This window comes from Diabrotica virgifera, chromosome 1 (assembly GCF_917563875.1).
Source record: "Diabrotica virgifera virgifera chromosome 1, PGI_DIABVI_V3a".
NCBI classification, from domain to species: domain Eukaryota; kingdom Metazoa; phylum Arthropoda; class Insecta; order Coleoptera; family Chrysomelidae; genus Diabrotica; species Diabrotica virgifera.
The window spans coordinates 292,414,264-292,430,797 of NC_065443.1; the positions used below are offsets into that span (position 1 = coordinate 292,414,264).

General features: G+C 33.7%; 1 protein-coding gene across 2 annotated transcripts in view; it reads right to left on the reverse strand.

Moving 5' to 3' along the window:
- Positions 1-6,373: 6,373 nt before the first annotated feature.
- Positions 6,374-16,534, reverse strand: part of LOC114328952 (REST corepressor) — a 45,878-nt gene continuing 35,717 nt past the window's right edge. Inside the window, exon 7 of one of the 2 annotated variants that reach the window (XM_028277948.2) lies at positions 6,374-13,180. In XM_028277948.2, the coding sequence (XP_028133749.1) occupies positions 12,755-13,180 (426 nt within the window). In that variant the 3' untranslated portion in view covers positions 6,374-12,754. The remainder of the gene's footprint in view (positions 13,181-16,534) is intronic. The other variant, XM_050651492.1, reaches the window with a different exon arrangement.

Below are 16,534 nucleotides of genomic sequence, written 5' to 3' on the forward strand. Positions count from 1 at the left end.
TTCAGATGTGGAAGTCAATGGCTAGACGAAAAATAAGACGTTACTTTGATATTGTTTTTCGGTGTATAATATATCGGTGTAATTATACAGATTATTGAACTGTTCTGTCCAGGTTGCAGGTTTTATAGTGTTGGTTTGAATTTCATCATTTATTTTCTTCTTTCTTCCTGTTCGCATATTTCATAACTTCTTTTGACTTACATACAGGTCATACTCCTTTTATACTGAGTAAACTTCACCAGTATGTTTACTTTAGTTTCATCTCAAAATTTACTGTTTCTGACTTCATTGGAAATTTCGTACGTCTCCGGGTTCTTGTTGCTTATGTATCTTATGTAGGCATCTCGTTTTTCCTCAGCTGCTGCCTTGACTTCATGTGTAAACCACGGTTTATTGTTTTTGGTCTGTTTGTGCGACTGTTCTTTGTCCTATCGCTTCTGTGACACTACTTGTAACATTATCTTTTAGTTTTGTGCTGAGAATTGCTGACTCATCCGCCGTTTTCTCCAGATTTGGCCCTGTGTGATTTTTTTTGTTTCCAAACCTAAAGTCACTCTCCGGGCAGAAATTTGAGTCGAATGATGAGGTTATCGCCTCCACGGAGGCCTCGACCTCGAGAAAACGTATTTTTAGACAGGTTAAAGAAATTTGAGCATCGCTGGGTCAAGTGTATCGAGATAAAATGAAATGAAGTACTTGTATCGGACTATCCGCTTATAACTGCTGTCAACCCATATCTTTTTTTAATTTATCTTGAGACCAAGATGTACCATTTCTTGTGATTTCTTTGCTTTCAATCTTGTGACCAATTTCTTTGATTTCACTGCATTGCATACAATTGGATACGTGTCCAAATCTAAGACATTTGTAACACTGAACGACCCTTGTAATATACTGTTCTACGGGGCAAAATACCTTATTGAAGGAAACATAATTTGGCAAAACGTTGCCTTCAAAGGTAACATCATCGGTAAGGTAAAAAAGGTGGTAACATCATCGGAAAGCCTTCAAAGGTAATCATCGGATATGAAAATAGTGATAATGAAGGTGAATGGTACCAGCAAGACATTTTCAAAGATATTCCCAATAGGAAAAGAACGTTATTTAACAACAAAAACGAATTCAGTCATTTGAAAAGACTTATTATTTTTCATTTATTCATTTTAAAACTTTTTGATTATTTGAAATTTCCAATCTGATTATTTGAAACTGCTCATCATCTGGTTCTCTTACAGAGCCGTAAGTGTTATCCTGTTAGTATTTTTTGTAGTCAAATAGATACCTTAAAATAAAAAAAGATATACTATACATGTCGAGAATTTTACTAAATCGATATATATCCACAATTTGTTATTTCAGATGTTTTTTATAACACTTAATTATATTAATTGGGCTTTAAACGTCCACTCCATAAACCCGATTCAATGTGCTGTGAAAATTCTATTCATTTTATTTCAGGATTAAAGTTGACTGACATTATTGTATCATTAATTAGATTCAATTGTAGAATCATAGTGTTTTCATGTGCAACAATACATTGTTTTGCTTATCGTTCCTACCATTGCCCATGTAAAGACTGTGCAAACTGTTAGAACAAACTTAGTGCACCCTGAGAAGGCACATTTTGTTGCTTATCACTTGTAAAATAACACTGTTCATACTTTTCACTCACATTGTTCATTAGACAATTGGGATTAGGACCTTGTTCATTTGTGATAAGTATTTGATGCCACATCGTCACACTAGCAATGAATGTGATAATTTATCAAGAAAAAAGGCTGATGCTATTACTACTTTATTTGAGTTATAGTGTTGTAGTATCGGCCCAATTATTAGTCATATTGGCATTTGTGAACTGTATTCTTTGACTCACTAGAAAGACTTTTTCTTCTTCTTAGGGCGCCTGTCCGTTTAAAGCCGTTTAAGTTATACATCGCCCTTTTACTGCATCGTGGTGTGATCGAAATTGTTACCAGTGGTAATATTTTATATCTAATGTATCATCTGCTACGAATTCAGCGTCATTAAAAAATTTTACAGCAACTATACTGGGTCAATTCGACTATTTCGACATTCTTCTTCTGATAAAACTATATACAGATTAGAAAAAACCGTTTTAGGAATCACGCATCCTTTATTAAATACAACAATCTTTTAGAAAAATATTTAAACTAAAAATGTAAAACCTAAATGTAATCTTTCGGTTGCTTCAATATTATAAACAATTAAAAATGTTTGATATGAAAATCTCCTAACTAAATTACATCATAATCAAAATTTCAGTCGATTGTTTCTTTTAGCAGTTCAACAATTTGATCACTAGCAAAATTCAGGTGTGGTCAGTTAATCATGGGACACAAAGAAATGACATATGACATGTATCAATTCAAATCAAACGTGCCGATCGTACCAACCTTCAAAAGTCACCAGTCAAAATTTTGAGCTCAGTTTTACAAATTATTGTGCTTTAAGTACTGTTTACTGATGGGACAAAATACTGTAAAATAAATTCTCTGATTCGTCAGAATGAAAAATTAAAGAGGTGGTAATCCTGACTTTAAACGCGGTTATACAAACACATGATGCTGAATGCTCTACTTATCTAATTCGACAGTTGTATAAAAAAAATCCACAGCAAAGTTGTTTTGTTTCATTGTAAATAAAAGTTGCTTGAGATAGAAGATGGCCTGAAGATATGAAAACGCAATGGCCTAATAATTTTGCGTGAAAATTGGTGAATCTTTGGTCAAGTCAGTGACTAGTGACTGCAAAACCTCATCAATTCTCTAGGGACAGATATATGGATCAATTACGGGGATTTGTTAAAGCAATGTTGGAGAAACAGTGTTGTTAGAGTACACTGAATTGTGGGAACAAACCTTTGAAATGTTGTGTTGGCAGCAGTGACAAGTTCCTGTCCTTTGTAAGAACTGTCATGTCATATCATATAAGTAATAATGTCAAGAAAATGCATGGCGCCTTTTTATAATAGTAATATGTAACATTACGCCTGATATAAAATAAAGAATATTTTTAACACATTTCCAAACATTACTTGAAGAACCTAACAAGTGTAACACCATGACACAGACAAGTTGATCAATAAGGTCGAATTTTGTTGGTTCGACAGTTAAGCCCTATACTTCTTGAGTGAAGTTTTAAATATGATGATGTTGGGTCAAAAACTAATTTATTATGAGACTTGAAGAGAAATTTTTTCACAACCATACCAGCATACATTGCAAAGAGTTCTAAACAATCAAAAATTAACTCGATCGAATTAAGAAGTGGACTTTAGCCAAGATTTTGCTAGTGACCAGATTATTATTCAGTGTCCTTAAAGAAACATTGCTACCTATTGCTTTCTTTTCGCCAACTAACCTTTACAATCCAGTCGGTTATTGATTATAAAACCTAAGCCATACAATTCTACAATAAATAATTTGATTATTTATCGAATATTCGCTAATTGATTGGAAAATTTGATTCACAGCTGTCAATTAATCGAATAATCGAAAACAATCGATTAAGTTTGACTCAAATGAAGCATGTCTATAATGAAAAACGTATTTGAAAACGCGAATGATAGGATGTTACACAAGGTTTGTTCCAACTCGATACAAAACCGTTCTTGAATCGTTACGCGCATGCGCAATAACGAGTAATTATGCGCAGTAACACATTTTTCGTTATTGCGCATACGCGTAATCGTTCAAGAACGGCTGTATCAAGTTGGAACAAATCTACAGTCAAGTAATATCATCTGTAACGACTACGATTATTCATATTTTCACAGAGTGTACTGCATTTGAATCAATCTCAAACGATCTGCAACATACAAATTTTTGGGTAAAAATTTCCGCCTTAATGCTATTTTTGAACATTTCCTAAAGCATTCCACCCCGACATACAGTTTTCTCGTCGAGAAAACTAGTATAAAAACTCGATATTTTCCTTTTTGGTTAAAAAACTTATAATTAAATAACATTTTCATGGTAAAAGATGTAATATGGAAAATCATACAAACTATCCCACTACTGCTAAATATTTGATCATTAAAAAGTAAAATAACCTTTTAAAAAGGTTACACAGCATGTATAGTTGCTAACAAATTATTGCAGAAAACCGTATCTTAAGCGCGTTATAGAATCATTTGTATTTGAGTGGTGTCGTTAATTTTCGAGAGGCAAATATACTACTTTACTTACTGTATCGTGTTCGGACATGTTTCATAAAATTTCGGCCCAGTATCGGGTAAATATACTGAATAGCTGGTATAATAATTAAACATATAATAGATTAACATTTATTACTTTCTACCTGGGCCGGAAATTTGATGACACCACTCAAACACAAATGACTTTGTAATAAGCTTAAGGTAAGGTTTCCTGCGATAATTTATAGGCAACTATATGTGACCAGAACATAACAGCTATCGTAGTCAAAGTAGCGTGTTTTTAAAAATAATGTCAACTATCAGCTGTCAAATCAGAGTCACTTCTCAAAGTTGTCAATACGTTTTTGTATTTAAAAAATGCCATGAAAGACGAAAACAATTGCAAATTCGTGAGCTGTGAAGCATATGTACAGTTTGTTGAGCTGGTGGTAACAGCATGTAGGTACAAGAAGCGTACAGACCCATGTGTCTGTTAAATTACCTTTGAGGTTCTTGTGAAGACAAGATTGGAGAAGGGTGGTCCATGGATCCTGGAAGCCCTAGAAGGCGAAGGACCTGGAAGAGAGAGAAGACAGGCTATTCATGTGATGCACGGATCTAAAGAGTATACCAGATGAGGGGGTGTATTTTAGTTGGTAGGTAAGGAGCTAAGGGTGTATCTGTGAGCATGACTCCTGAGGGACTGTGAGCGGATGGGCCTTTCCATTCTGAAAACAACACACGCCAGGTCGTCCTTAAAAGGGGACGGTCTAGTTAGGTCTTTAGATTTATCACCTCCTCATAAAAAATGCTCATTAAGCAGAAACAATTTTAGAGTATATGCTTGCTGAAAGTTATTTTAAAAGCAGATAAGAGAGTTGCGGGGAAAGTTTCAACACGATAGAATAATAATACAAATATAGTGGACATAGAATTAAAAAATGACTGAAACAGGTCGAAAACAAATTCAATTGAGAATATTATTACGAACTTCTTTAAAATACAATCGAGAAGATTATCATAGGGGGATAGATTCCATTTTTGTCTAACTAAATTGTATGTAATATACATATGAAACTGGAGACAGTATAAAAGAAATTCTTGTTTCGATTAAATATTTAAAGCTAGTGTCACCATCAGACTCAAACTTCTTAGGTTTGTTCCAACTCGATACAAAACCGTTCTTGAATCGTTACGCGCTTGCGCAATAACGAATAATTATACGCAGTAACACATTTTTCGTTATTGCGCATACTCGTAACCGTTCAAGAACGGTTTTTGTCACGAGTTGGAATAAACCTCTTATTAAACAATCCTTGTTCCTTTACAAAAAAATTACGTGACATTTGTTTGTGGTTTTAATTAATTACGATAAAAAAGAAAACAACAAAAAAGATTGTCATTTACATTGATTTAACCTACCTTGGACTTGTTTAACTATCAGTAAACGTACATACTTAGTCTTAGGAACAAAACTCGTCTTAGTTTATACAAAATTATGTTGTTTTACATAATGTGCAGATATTTAATACAATAGAAAGGTATCTCAGATAAATTGACCAAGAACATTAATCCTGCAGTAGCTGCTTGAGATACTACAGTTTTAAAACATCGGCTAGACGATTTTTTTGACAATTTGGCCTTATGTAGTGTAAGACAGTCATATTATTGACAAAAACTTTAAACCTGTAATACACCCTGGGCCAAAATTAACCGGCCACCTTAAACATTGGTCATTTTTGATGTCTTATATCTAATAAAGCTGTTGTCAGATTTAAGTGATTTTTTTAATATGTTAGAGCCTTATTCCTTGTCAATATCGTTATAATAATATTGTCGCTAAACAGGTAAATTTTCATTGTATACCGGGTGTACGAATCAAATTGTTTTTTTTTTCTTAAAGTTTGCATCACCCTGTAGAATATTCTAGCATCTGTAAAATAATGAAATTAAAATCTAACTTTAGTCTCATGCTTTCACAACATTTTGTTGTTTGATCGATTCGCTTATGTTGGCTAATAAAAAAGTTAGGTCCTTTAACAACTAGACATGTTTTTTATCAATACAGGGTGTTTTTAAAAAATGTTGGCAAAGTTTAAGGGGTAATTCTGCATGAAAAAATAATGACAGTTTGCTTTAGAAACTTATGTCCGCAAATGCTTCGTTTCCGAGATAGGGGGTGTTGAAATTTTTCTGACAAACTGACGATTTATTTATTACTTTAAAACCGGTTGAGACATGCACATAGAATTTGGTGGGATTTAATACGTAGTTATTGCACATTTTTTGGCATACAATTAAGCATTTAATATTCACCATTGGCGCGCATACGGGTAATATGATGGCTCATATTACCCGTATGCGCGCTAATGATGAATATTAAATTCTTAATTGTATGTCAAAAAATATGCAATAACTACATCATAAAACCCACCAAATTGCATTTGCATATCTCAACCGGTTTTAAAGCAATGAATAAATCGTCAGTTTGTCAGAAAAATTGCAACACCCCCTATCTCGGAGACGAAGCATTTGCTGACATAAGTTTATAAAGCAAACTGTCATTATTTTTTCATGCAGAATTACCCCTTAAACTTTGCCAAAAATTTTTAAAAACACCCTGTATTGATAAAAAACATGTCTAGTTGTTAAGGCACCTAACTTTTTTATTATCCAACATAAGCGAATCAATCAAACGACAAAATGTTGAGAAAGCATGAGGCTACAGTTAGGTTTTAATTTCAGTATTCTACAAATGCTAGAATATTCCACAGGGTAATGCAAACTTTAAGAAAAAAACACAGTTTGATTCGTACACCCGGTATACAATGAAAATTTACCAGTTTAGCAACAATATTATTATAGCGGTATTGTCGAGGAATAAGGCTATAACATATTAAAAAAGTCACTTAAATCGGACAACAGGTTTCGTAGATATAAGACATCAAAAATGACCCATTTTTAAGGTGGCCGGTTAATTTTGGCCCAGAGTGTAGTTCCAACGCCACATGATACATCTGAGACACCTCTTTGATTTATGTACAAGCAATTTTAAGCAAATCTTGAATACAAAATTCTAAGACAGCTGGAAACGGACCAAATATTCACACATCTTCAAAACATACCATAGAGATGGACGATCGATCAAGGAAACTATGTTATTTCCCAACATAAATAAAAATTCGACTAAAATGTGTCAGTAAATGTTTTTATATAAAAAATAGGGTATTTGTTTATGAATTCCATGAGACATGTCCAAAAATTTACTGAATGGTCACCTACTCAGTATTCGCGGTGTGCAAGTACTTGGAAAGGGAAACGAGAAACGACCGTGCGCGAGTAGCGTAGAAATATTGCAACTATCTTAAATAATTCATATTGTCAATTGAAATTGTCAAATTGACGTATATTTCATACCTTCTGTCATTGACGCAGAAAAATTATATATTGCTCCACAATATTGATATGATATGCAATTATTATATAAAGGTAAATTTAATTAATTGTATTTTGCTTGCAGTACTGCATTTTAATAACTGATTTTATTTACTACATACATTTGTTTACGTTTGCTAAACATAACCTGCATCTTATTTTTTCTTCTTATTATTTTTTTGGACTATGGTCTTGACAATTATCCAGCAACCAGGACTAATATAATTGGCCAATATAATTAAAAGTGCGAATAAAAGTACAGAGCGTAGAAATAGAGGTCGCTTTGCCGAACTTGCACGGTCCCAATTGCCATTAGTATAGTTCCATCGATCTTGCCTTATTTAACCGCTCACGGGCTGCAATGACGGCACAACTCAGAAAAATCATGTTTTGATATAAATAGGTTAAAAGTTCTCATTGCCAAGGAAAATTGATAAACAATGCTTTAGTTTGCTTAAACGAAGATTATCTTCAAAATGATACCTTTTCTACAGGATCATTTAATAATGTGTATAATTTTGATTTTAGTTTTTACACTCATCTTTAAAATCTCAATTTTTAAAAAATGTTTTGAGCTATGCCACCATTGCAGCAGGACCTGCAACACTGACCCAACTCAAAATGTGCCCCTGTTGATAACAACAATAGGATCTCTGATCCGATCGAGTGTTGGAGCAAACTGAGTAGTGTCAATAATTTAGTCAATATTTGAGACTAATCACATACAATAGCGACACTTCTGCGATCTTACGGCCTAATTAAATATGAGTTGCCCGGTATCGGTGCTGAAAAGAATGTATATTTTAAAAATTGCACTTATTCCCATTCCAAAACGAGTGTTTTTTGAGTTGTGCCACTATTGCAGACCATGAGCGAACATATGTCGCACACAAAATGACAGAAAGCAACTATCAGTCTTTCTCTAAACTGACATATGCATTGTCCACTTATTTATAACGTTACACGTTTTCCGTTACAAAATCTAAAAATTATCTTATTTCAAATCTTTAGTAATCATAAATCATTTTCCTAATATGACTGTCTAACCAGATCTAACGTTGAAATGTTTCTATCACTAACAATACACGGTAGTATATCTGGACATGGACATTCGATCATCATTGTTCATGGAACATTATAATATTTCCCTCGCAAAATTTCTAGGGCAATAATGAATTTGGCTATACACATGATATTATTCTTGTAACGTAAGTTACAAGAAATTGCTTTTAAGGAACATCCTCGAATTAGACATACTGTACTGATCGCATTAATTGGAACAAAATGTTTTTTTGGTCTGAGTTATATGTGATGTCCCGAACTGCCTCAAACTGGTTAGATCTGCCTACAGGCAGTGTGATGGATAGATCTTGACTATAATTTACTCGCTTTAGAGTGTCAGTAGTTCAATTGGCAGCCGATGGTTATAATGTTGTGTTCCGTGTAATACGTGTTACGTTTGCCTATTCAAGATGGATATTACTTCTTAAGAAGAGTGCTAAAGTAAAGAAGATACGTCTACGACTGTGAGATATAGCTACGGCAGTTGGTGTGGGAAAATCAAGCGTTTCAAGAGTTGAATATTTTAAGTTACCGGATCATGTTTCCAAAAAGAAACAGCAAACTAAATTCAAAAGAGTGACAAACACAGACCTTCGGACGGACTTATTGGATTATTGTATTGAAGTGAGTATGGAAAAGGCTTCTGAAAGTTGACCTGATGGCAAGAAAAGCGAAGAAAAAACAATTTCTAACACAGAAAATGATGACGGTCGGCATACCTAGGCTTATGTCAAAACCATTTCTTCAACATTCAGCTTCAATTCCTTGAAGCTTACATTAATCTTTTATGCAACTTCACATTATTGAGTGAACGTTATACATACAGTGGGTGAATATTATTAGAGCCATCTAGTTCGAATGCAGTAGTGCAGAGCTATTTAGAACGGCAGTCAACTGGGTCCGCATTGCCATGATGATTTCCAACCTTCGATAGAAGATGGAACTTAAAGAAGAAGAAGTAAAATTCAATGTTTTAGAGGAAGGGTATATAAGTGAGCTGTATCATATATTAATAGATTTGTTTCCATTTGGCTGTCTTGTTACATTTTATGAAAGTGCAATAAATAGTCTGACAATAGTGGCAACATGCATGTGTGGCAATGCGTGACTCAGATGTCATTGTTATATGCCGTGTACCTATTATTTTGTATTCTTGGTGTTTAGAGTTATAATAAACTTTGTGAGTTTCCATTGCTCTAGTGATAGTCTGACAGGCATATACTATTTTTTGTAAATTTAGTAAAAATTGCGCGTTCGTTACACTAGTGGTACCAGAACATCAGGGGAAATCCAAAGACATCTCACCAAGGAAAATAGCAGAAATAAAAACTTTAATATTCAATACTAATCACTTCAACAGAAACATAGCATCCATTTCTAAAGTTTCAAAGGCAACGTGGACCGTATAAAGAAAAAACTTACATACCATTATTAAACAAAAGTAAGGTGGCTCTAATAATATGATCACCCACTGTATATGTTTTACAAAACATATGAAACAGTTGTGTAAAATCTTCCTTGTTTCTATAAACATAAACATTTTGCAACATGTCAATGCAAACTGTTACAAAGTATCATTCCACCAACAAGGTTCTTGATCTTCAGGTTCAAATTTTCAGTCCTTTTTAACACAGCTTGTTCTTTAATTTAAGAGTCCACAGTAAATGTCAAGAACATCATTTTAAAATGGGCACCATCATCTTTTTATTCATGAAAGTAGGGTCCATAGCATTTAATTCCTAACTTAAACCAAAGTACTGAAATAAAATTGCAACTCTGTTTGCCATTATTGATAGGTCATGGCTTGTAGTCAGTAACTGAAGAAACGTATCTACATTTTATTTAGACAATTTTCGCCCATTCCGTGTAAAACGATAAAAAAAACTTGAGAAGATAAGTCCAAGAAATTTAAATCGTATTGAGTATTAGTTTCTTGTTGAGCTTGATATTTCGTCAAATTCCTTGTAACAATCTTCATGCAATAAAGTTATATCCAATTTCAGAATAATTTCTAAATGTTCTTTAGAATGTAACGTTGGTGTCTGTCGCCATTATTGAATCTAAATATAGTAGTATTTCAGCTAGTTCGTTATGAAGTGTATGGCTGTCCCACACATTAGAGATGGTACCCTATTTAGATTCAATAACACGTGTCTTCAGTTACTGAATACACAAAGAGATGATCTATCAATAGTGGGAAATAAGAGTTGAAATTTTATTTCAGTACTTTGATTTGAGTGAGGAATTAAAGTCTACGGACACTAGTGGCACGAATAAAACGATTATGGTGCCATTATAAAATGTCGTTCTTGGCACTTACCGTGGAATCTTAAAGATCAGGCTATGTTAGAAAGAACATAAAATTTGAACCTGAAATCAAAAACCTCGATGGTGGAATACAAGACTTTGTAACAGTTTACATCAGCAAGTTGCAAATAGAAACTAGGAAGATTTTATACAAATGTTTCATATGGTTTGTTAAAGAAGTATAACGTTCACTCAAGAATGTGAGTTGCAGAAAAGATTAATGTACTTGTCAAGGAATTGAAGCTGAATATTGAAGAATCTGCAGAACGACAGTATTTGCAGAAACTACTCAATACTAAAATTATTTGTAATGCAATGCCACTAAATTAACGAAAACAACTGTTAGAAGCCTGTACAGAAAAGGCTTCTGAAGTTTGCCGAAAGGCAAGAAAAGTGAAGAAAAAACAATTTCTAACTCAGAGAATGATGAAAAACGTTTAGCTTGAGCTAGAAAATACCGATCAAAGTCTGGAGACGATTGGAAAAAGATGATTTTTAGTGATAAATCACATATATTTGTGCAGGTCTGTACATTAAGTATGCTTAGATGGGCTGAACAAGTGTCAAGAGCAAATGAAAATTACCCACCTAGACCAACTTTATTAGCAGAACCATAGGAAATAGAAGTAGAGTAAATTAGGACTGAGATGGAGGGGCGACGTGGACGAAGATACCAGGAAGATCCGCGCAGCAAATTGGCAACGATTGACGAAGAACAGAAACGACTGGTGAAATAGACTGGGGAAGATCGAGGATCAACTAGGTCTGTAGCACCACTGATGATATATTATCTGCTTAAAGCTATAAATAGTCCATCACCACGATTTCATTGCATTTCTTAGTTTGTTGTCCAAATAGCTGCTGATGTTAATTTAAGTTTTTTAAGTAGTAAAGAAACCCACATTGTGTGGTAAGTCTTGAATTATTTTTCTAATTCATTTAACCATAAGTCTTTTTCTTTTCTTAAAGGGGTTTTTTGCACGCCAAATCGTAAAGCGACTTAGAAAATCAATCAACTTCAACTCCATCAGCCACAGTACCAGTATCTACCTTTTCTGTCGATAAGATATATATTACGCAGGATTGTTCCATTTATGGAAACATTTGACGGAACATTCCAACATGACTTGGCTCCTTGTCACAATTAGTAAGTAAAACTGCATGATTGGCCTGGTAATTCACCAGACCTAAATCCCATTGAGAAGTTATGGAATATTCTCAACGAACGTTTAGCTAAGATGAATTGCACTACAAAAGAAAAAATGATAACAAGTGCTATACAAATGTGGTTCAACGATGATAAGATCAAGAACATGTGTGCTAAACTAGTGAGTCAATGCCAAGACGTGTTGGAGAGGTCATTTTTGCTAAAGAATGACATACTTCCTACTATACTAAAAGGCCAGAGTTTAGATGTAGTGTTGCGGAAGGATGCCGCTCATGTCGGCACAGTGGTAGGTGCGTGTATACAATCGTAGGCAATTGTTGTGTGCGCATACATTGCCCTATGCTACCTGCACTGCATTCTAACTGTGGCTTCTACTTTAATATATAGATTTTCAGTCTGCTTATGGTATGTAATGATTAAAAAATAAGATTTTAGAAAAAATTTGGTTTTTTCTCATTTGTCAAAATTAATCCGAACAGTAATATGTCTGACAGGGAAATTTTAATGTTATATACCTTATTTTTTATTATTTTGGATCTTACTGTCCACCCCTATATCATTTAAGTGCTTCTACAAACTAGTTCGTATAGCATAAATAAAAAAGCTCATATACAAACGCAAAATCATCATTTGGCTACTTGAGACACTTTCCCGTTTTTTATCTCTTTCTTCGTCGGCGTAGGCGTGGGTGTGGGCGATATGCAGATGACGTCATTGTCGTTATCGTCATTTTCACTCTTTAAATCGGATATCTCCTCAGGTAGAGGACCGTGCTCCTTTTCCCAATCCTTTAGGATGCTGTCCAGGTTGTATCGCTTGCGGTAGTTGATGAAGAAGGTGCGTACATGGTGCTCTGTCTTGTTGCCGATGACGTCTGCGATGCTTTTGAAGTCTCTGCCGTATTTTCTGACGCCTTGAACGGCCAACAGAAGCTCTTCGTTCGTCCAGCGCGCGTTGAATCTGGAGTTGTTCTCGTTACTGGGGCGAAGATCTTCGATCGAGTCGGAATGTTTGCGTTTTAAGGAACTGATGGTCTGCTTGTTTTGTTGGATCTGAAACAATAGAGAAAGCGTTTAGACTATTTTAATCCTTTTGAAGAGAAATAGGCCAGGCTATATCGTCGCCCCCATTAAGTAAATTATTCCGATCCGATTCTACACAAACTTACTCAAAAAGAGCTCCTTATAACAAATCGACAGGGTGCCAGGTAGTACCGTGGTCGAAAAATTATTAAAACATTTTTTTAACAAATTCGCAAAAATAATTTTTTCATTTTGAATAAAAATTTTTTTAGATCATTTGTGTCATTCTGAGCAAAAATGTCTTGTGATTTTTCTCTCAAATTGATTGTTGTCGAGTTATACGCGGTTTAAAATTTGAAAAATACGAAAATAGCCATTTTCAAGGCTTAATAACTGGGTTAAAAATAATTATTATGAAAGTTAAGTGACCCAATCAAAGCTTAAAGTCACATCTACAAGATCCTGAAGAAATTTTTGTCATTATTTTTAGTCCTGTCGCCAGTGGGGGTAAAACGACCTCCTTAATTCAGATGGGCTTACCCAAGTTTTTTTTATGTATTTTGACCCGTAGAACACGAATTTTTTGGGTAACAGTCGATCCGGATGTCGATAAGTTTGTAATAAACAAAGAACTTGAGAAATCACATAACAGCGATTTTTCGCAAAACAAAACATTGTTTTGTATTTTTTGGGTCATTCTAAGCAAAAAATGTTTTTACAAGTTTTTCCGTAGGATGCATAGTTTTTGAACCCAAATAACTTTTGATTGAAAAATAAAATAGCAATTCTATTTACCGCATTTGAAAGTTCAAGTCAAACTCTATCGGTTTTGATTACTTTCATTGCTAAATTAATTTTTTTATTGTTAAACGGAGCTATAAACACGTGACTGAATGATGTTTTCAATGCATTTCCCATTTGAAATCGAACAAATAACAATTTCTACGTAGATTACGTATATTAAAACGCATGCATTGGGCACGGGAAACACTATGTGTTTATGGCTTTGTTTAACAAATAAAAACTTAATTTTTAGCAATGCAAATAATCAAAACCGATAGAATTTGTCTTGAACTTTCAAATGCAGTAAGCGGAATTGCTATTTTATTTTTTAATCAAAAGTTATTCGGGTTCAAAAATTGCACTTTTTCGATTTTTTGAAAGTTCAACCGCGTTTATCTCTAAAACTATGCATCCTACGAAAAATCTTGTAAGACCATTTTTTGCTGAGAATCACCCAAAAAATACAAAAAAATGTTGTTTTGCGAAAAATCGCTGTTATGTACTTCCTCAAGTTCTTTGTTTAACAAACTTATAGACATCCGGATCAACTGTTACCCAAAAAATTCGTGTTCTACGGGTCAAAATACATAAAAAAAACTTGGGTAAGACTATCTGAATTAAGGAGGCCGTTGTATCCCCCTGGCGACAGGACTTTTTATTACTAAGCTGTTATTGTTGATAGATAAAAAACATCAATAATAAAATAATGACAAAAATTTTCTTCAGGATCTTTAGAGGGGCCTTTAATCTTTGATTTGCTCAGTTTCTGACTTTCATAATAATTATTTTTAGCTGAGTTATTAAGCCTTGAAAATGGTTATTTTCGCGTTTTCAAATTTTAAATCGCATATAACTCTCGACAACAATCAATTTTAGAGAAAAATCACAGGAGACCTTTTTTGTCGAGAATGACTCAAAGAATCTAAAAAAAATATTTTTGTGAATTTGTTTAAAAAAAAATTGTAACAATTTTTCGACCACGGTACCGCCTGGCACCCTGTGGATTTGTTATAAGGACCTCTTTTTGAGTAAGTTTGTGCAAAAAAATCGAATCGAAATAATCTACCTAACGAGAGCGACGATACAGCTTGGACTGAAAACAAAAGCTTGGTGGTACAGAGGAAGGTTTGTAGCAAAAGATATAAGATTTTTGTGACTTCGGATAAACAAGAACTCCAAATTTGCTCACATTTATTTTTCTCTTTCAAAGCAGAACATAGTTGCAGCGTGTTTTTAATCCAACCAATATAATGTTGGTATTTTTTCTTTTTAGTATGCGTTGTCTCGTTTTATCAAACATAGTTTCATTTCCCAAAACACTCATTGATAAAATTTTACAAGAATAATTAGAGCAAAAATAGTGGTTGATGTCAACAAGTATTTTTGCTTTTCATTTCAAATCTTTTTATATGCAGAGAGTTTATGTAGGCTCGCTAAAAAAAACTAGTTATAGACAGCAATTAATTTTGAGTGCCTGTTCTGTACAAGTATATTTGTAAAGAAATAAAAAAATCGAAAACTACCAATTAAAGCCTTGCCCTTTACTTGTCTACCAGGCGACTAAAAAAATCAGTTTTTCTCTAGACATGTTATATAATGACATATATATGTGTTTAATTAGTTTTTCAATATATTCGTCAAACAACCAAGTCTACCAGTTATTACTGACAATACAATTCTTCTCTTCGTGGTCCTTCAAGGCGGATCATCAACTTAATATCTAGAGATGAACCGAGTTCTTTTACTGGTCTGGGAGAAAAGTGAAGGGCAACACATATCAGGGGCTGTGCTGCATAATAGCTCAAACGTCAAAAAATCCTGATTTCTACCATCATATAACTAAATGTTCAAACTTAGATGCTGGGAGACATCGAGAGATAACAATACAGATTTATATATCAAGAGGGATATATCAAACTATCATTCATGAAGATGGTCTCAAAGTAGACATAGTAAATAAATAAAAATAAGAAATCAACTTTTCTCATTACACCACAGTTTTTGTATTATACAGATAAATACGGATATTACCGAGCACTTGAATTTAATTGTAAGTTTTTGATGAATATTAGAATAAATAAAAAATAAAGAAATTTTCTGAAAATTGTTGTAAACAAACAAAAACATTATGCAGAATAAAACAGAATTCTGGTATACGTCCGACTAATAGAATCATTCAAAATCAGCTAAATCGAGATATTTCCCGGGGTTCCCCCGGCTAATCGAGATATTATCCCCGAGATATCGAGATATTACCATTTTATTAAAAAACTTTTTTATCAAAGTAAAAACTTCTGTTTTAATTGGTATAAGTATTTAACTAAAAATTAAATTAAAAATCAAAATGGATTAATAGTTATTCAGAACAAACGTTTTCGAGTTGTATCAGTCAATCTTCAGTTAATTTTGAACTACTTGCGCTAATTACCGCAAAACTAAACAGTGATTGAGCTTAATTTGAAGACTACATACTGAAAAATATTAAATTGTGGATATAACTATCCGGGAACAGTATGTGTCCCTACTCGAAATAGCCATTACATCTGCCCTTCTTGTATTCTACTGTTCCCGGATAGTTATATTCATTTTTAACGACGTTTA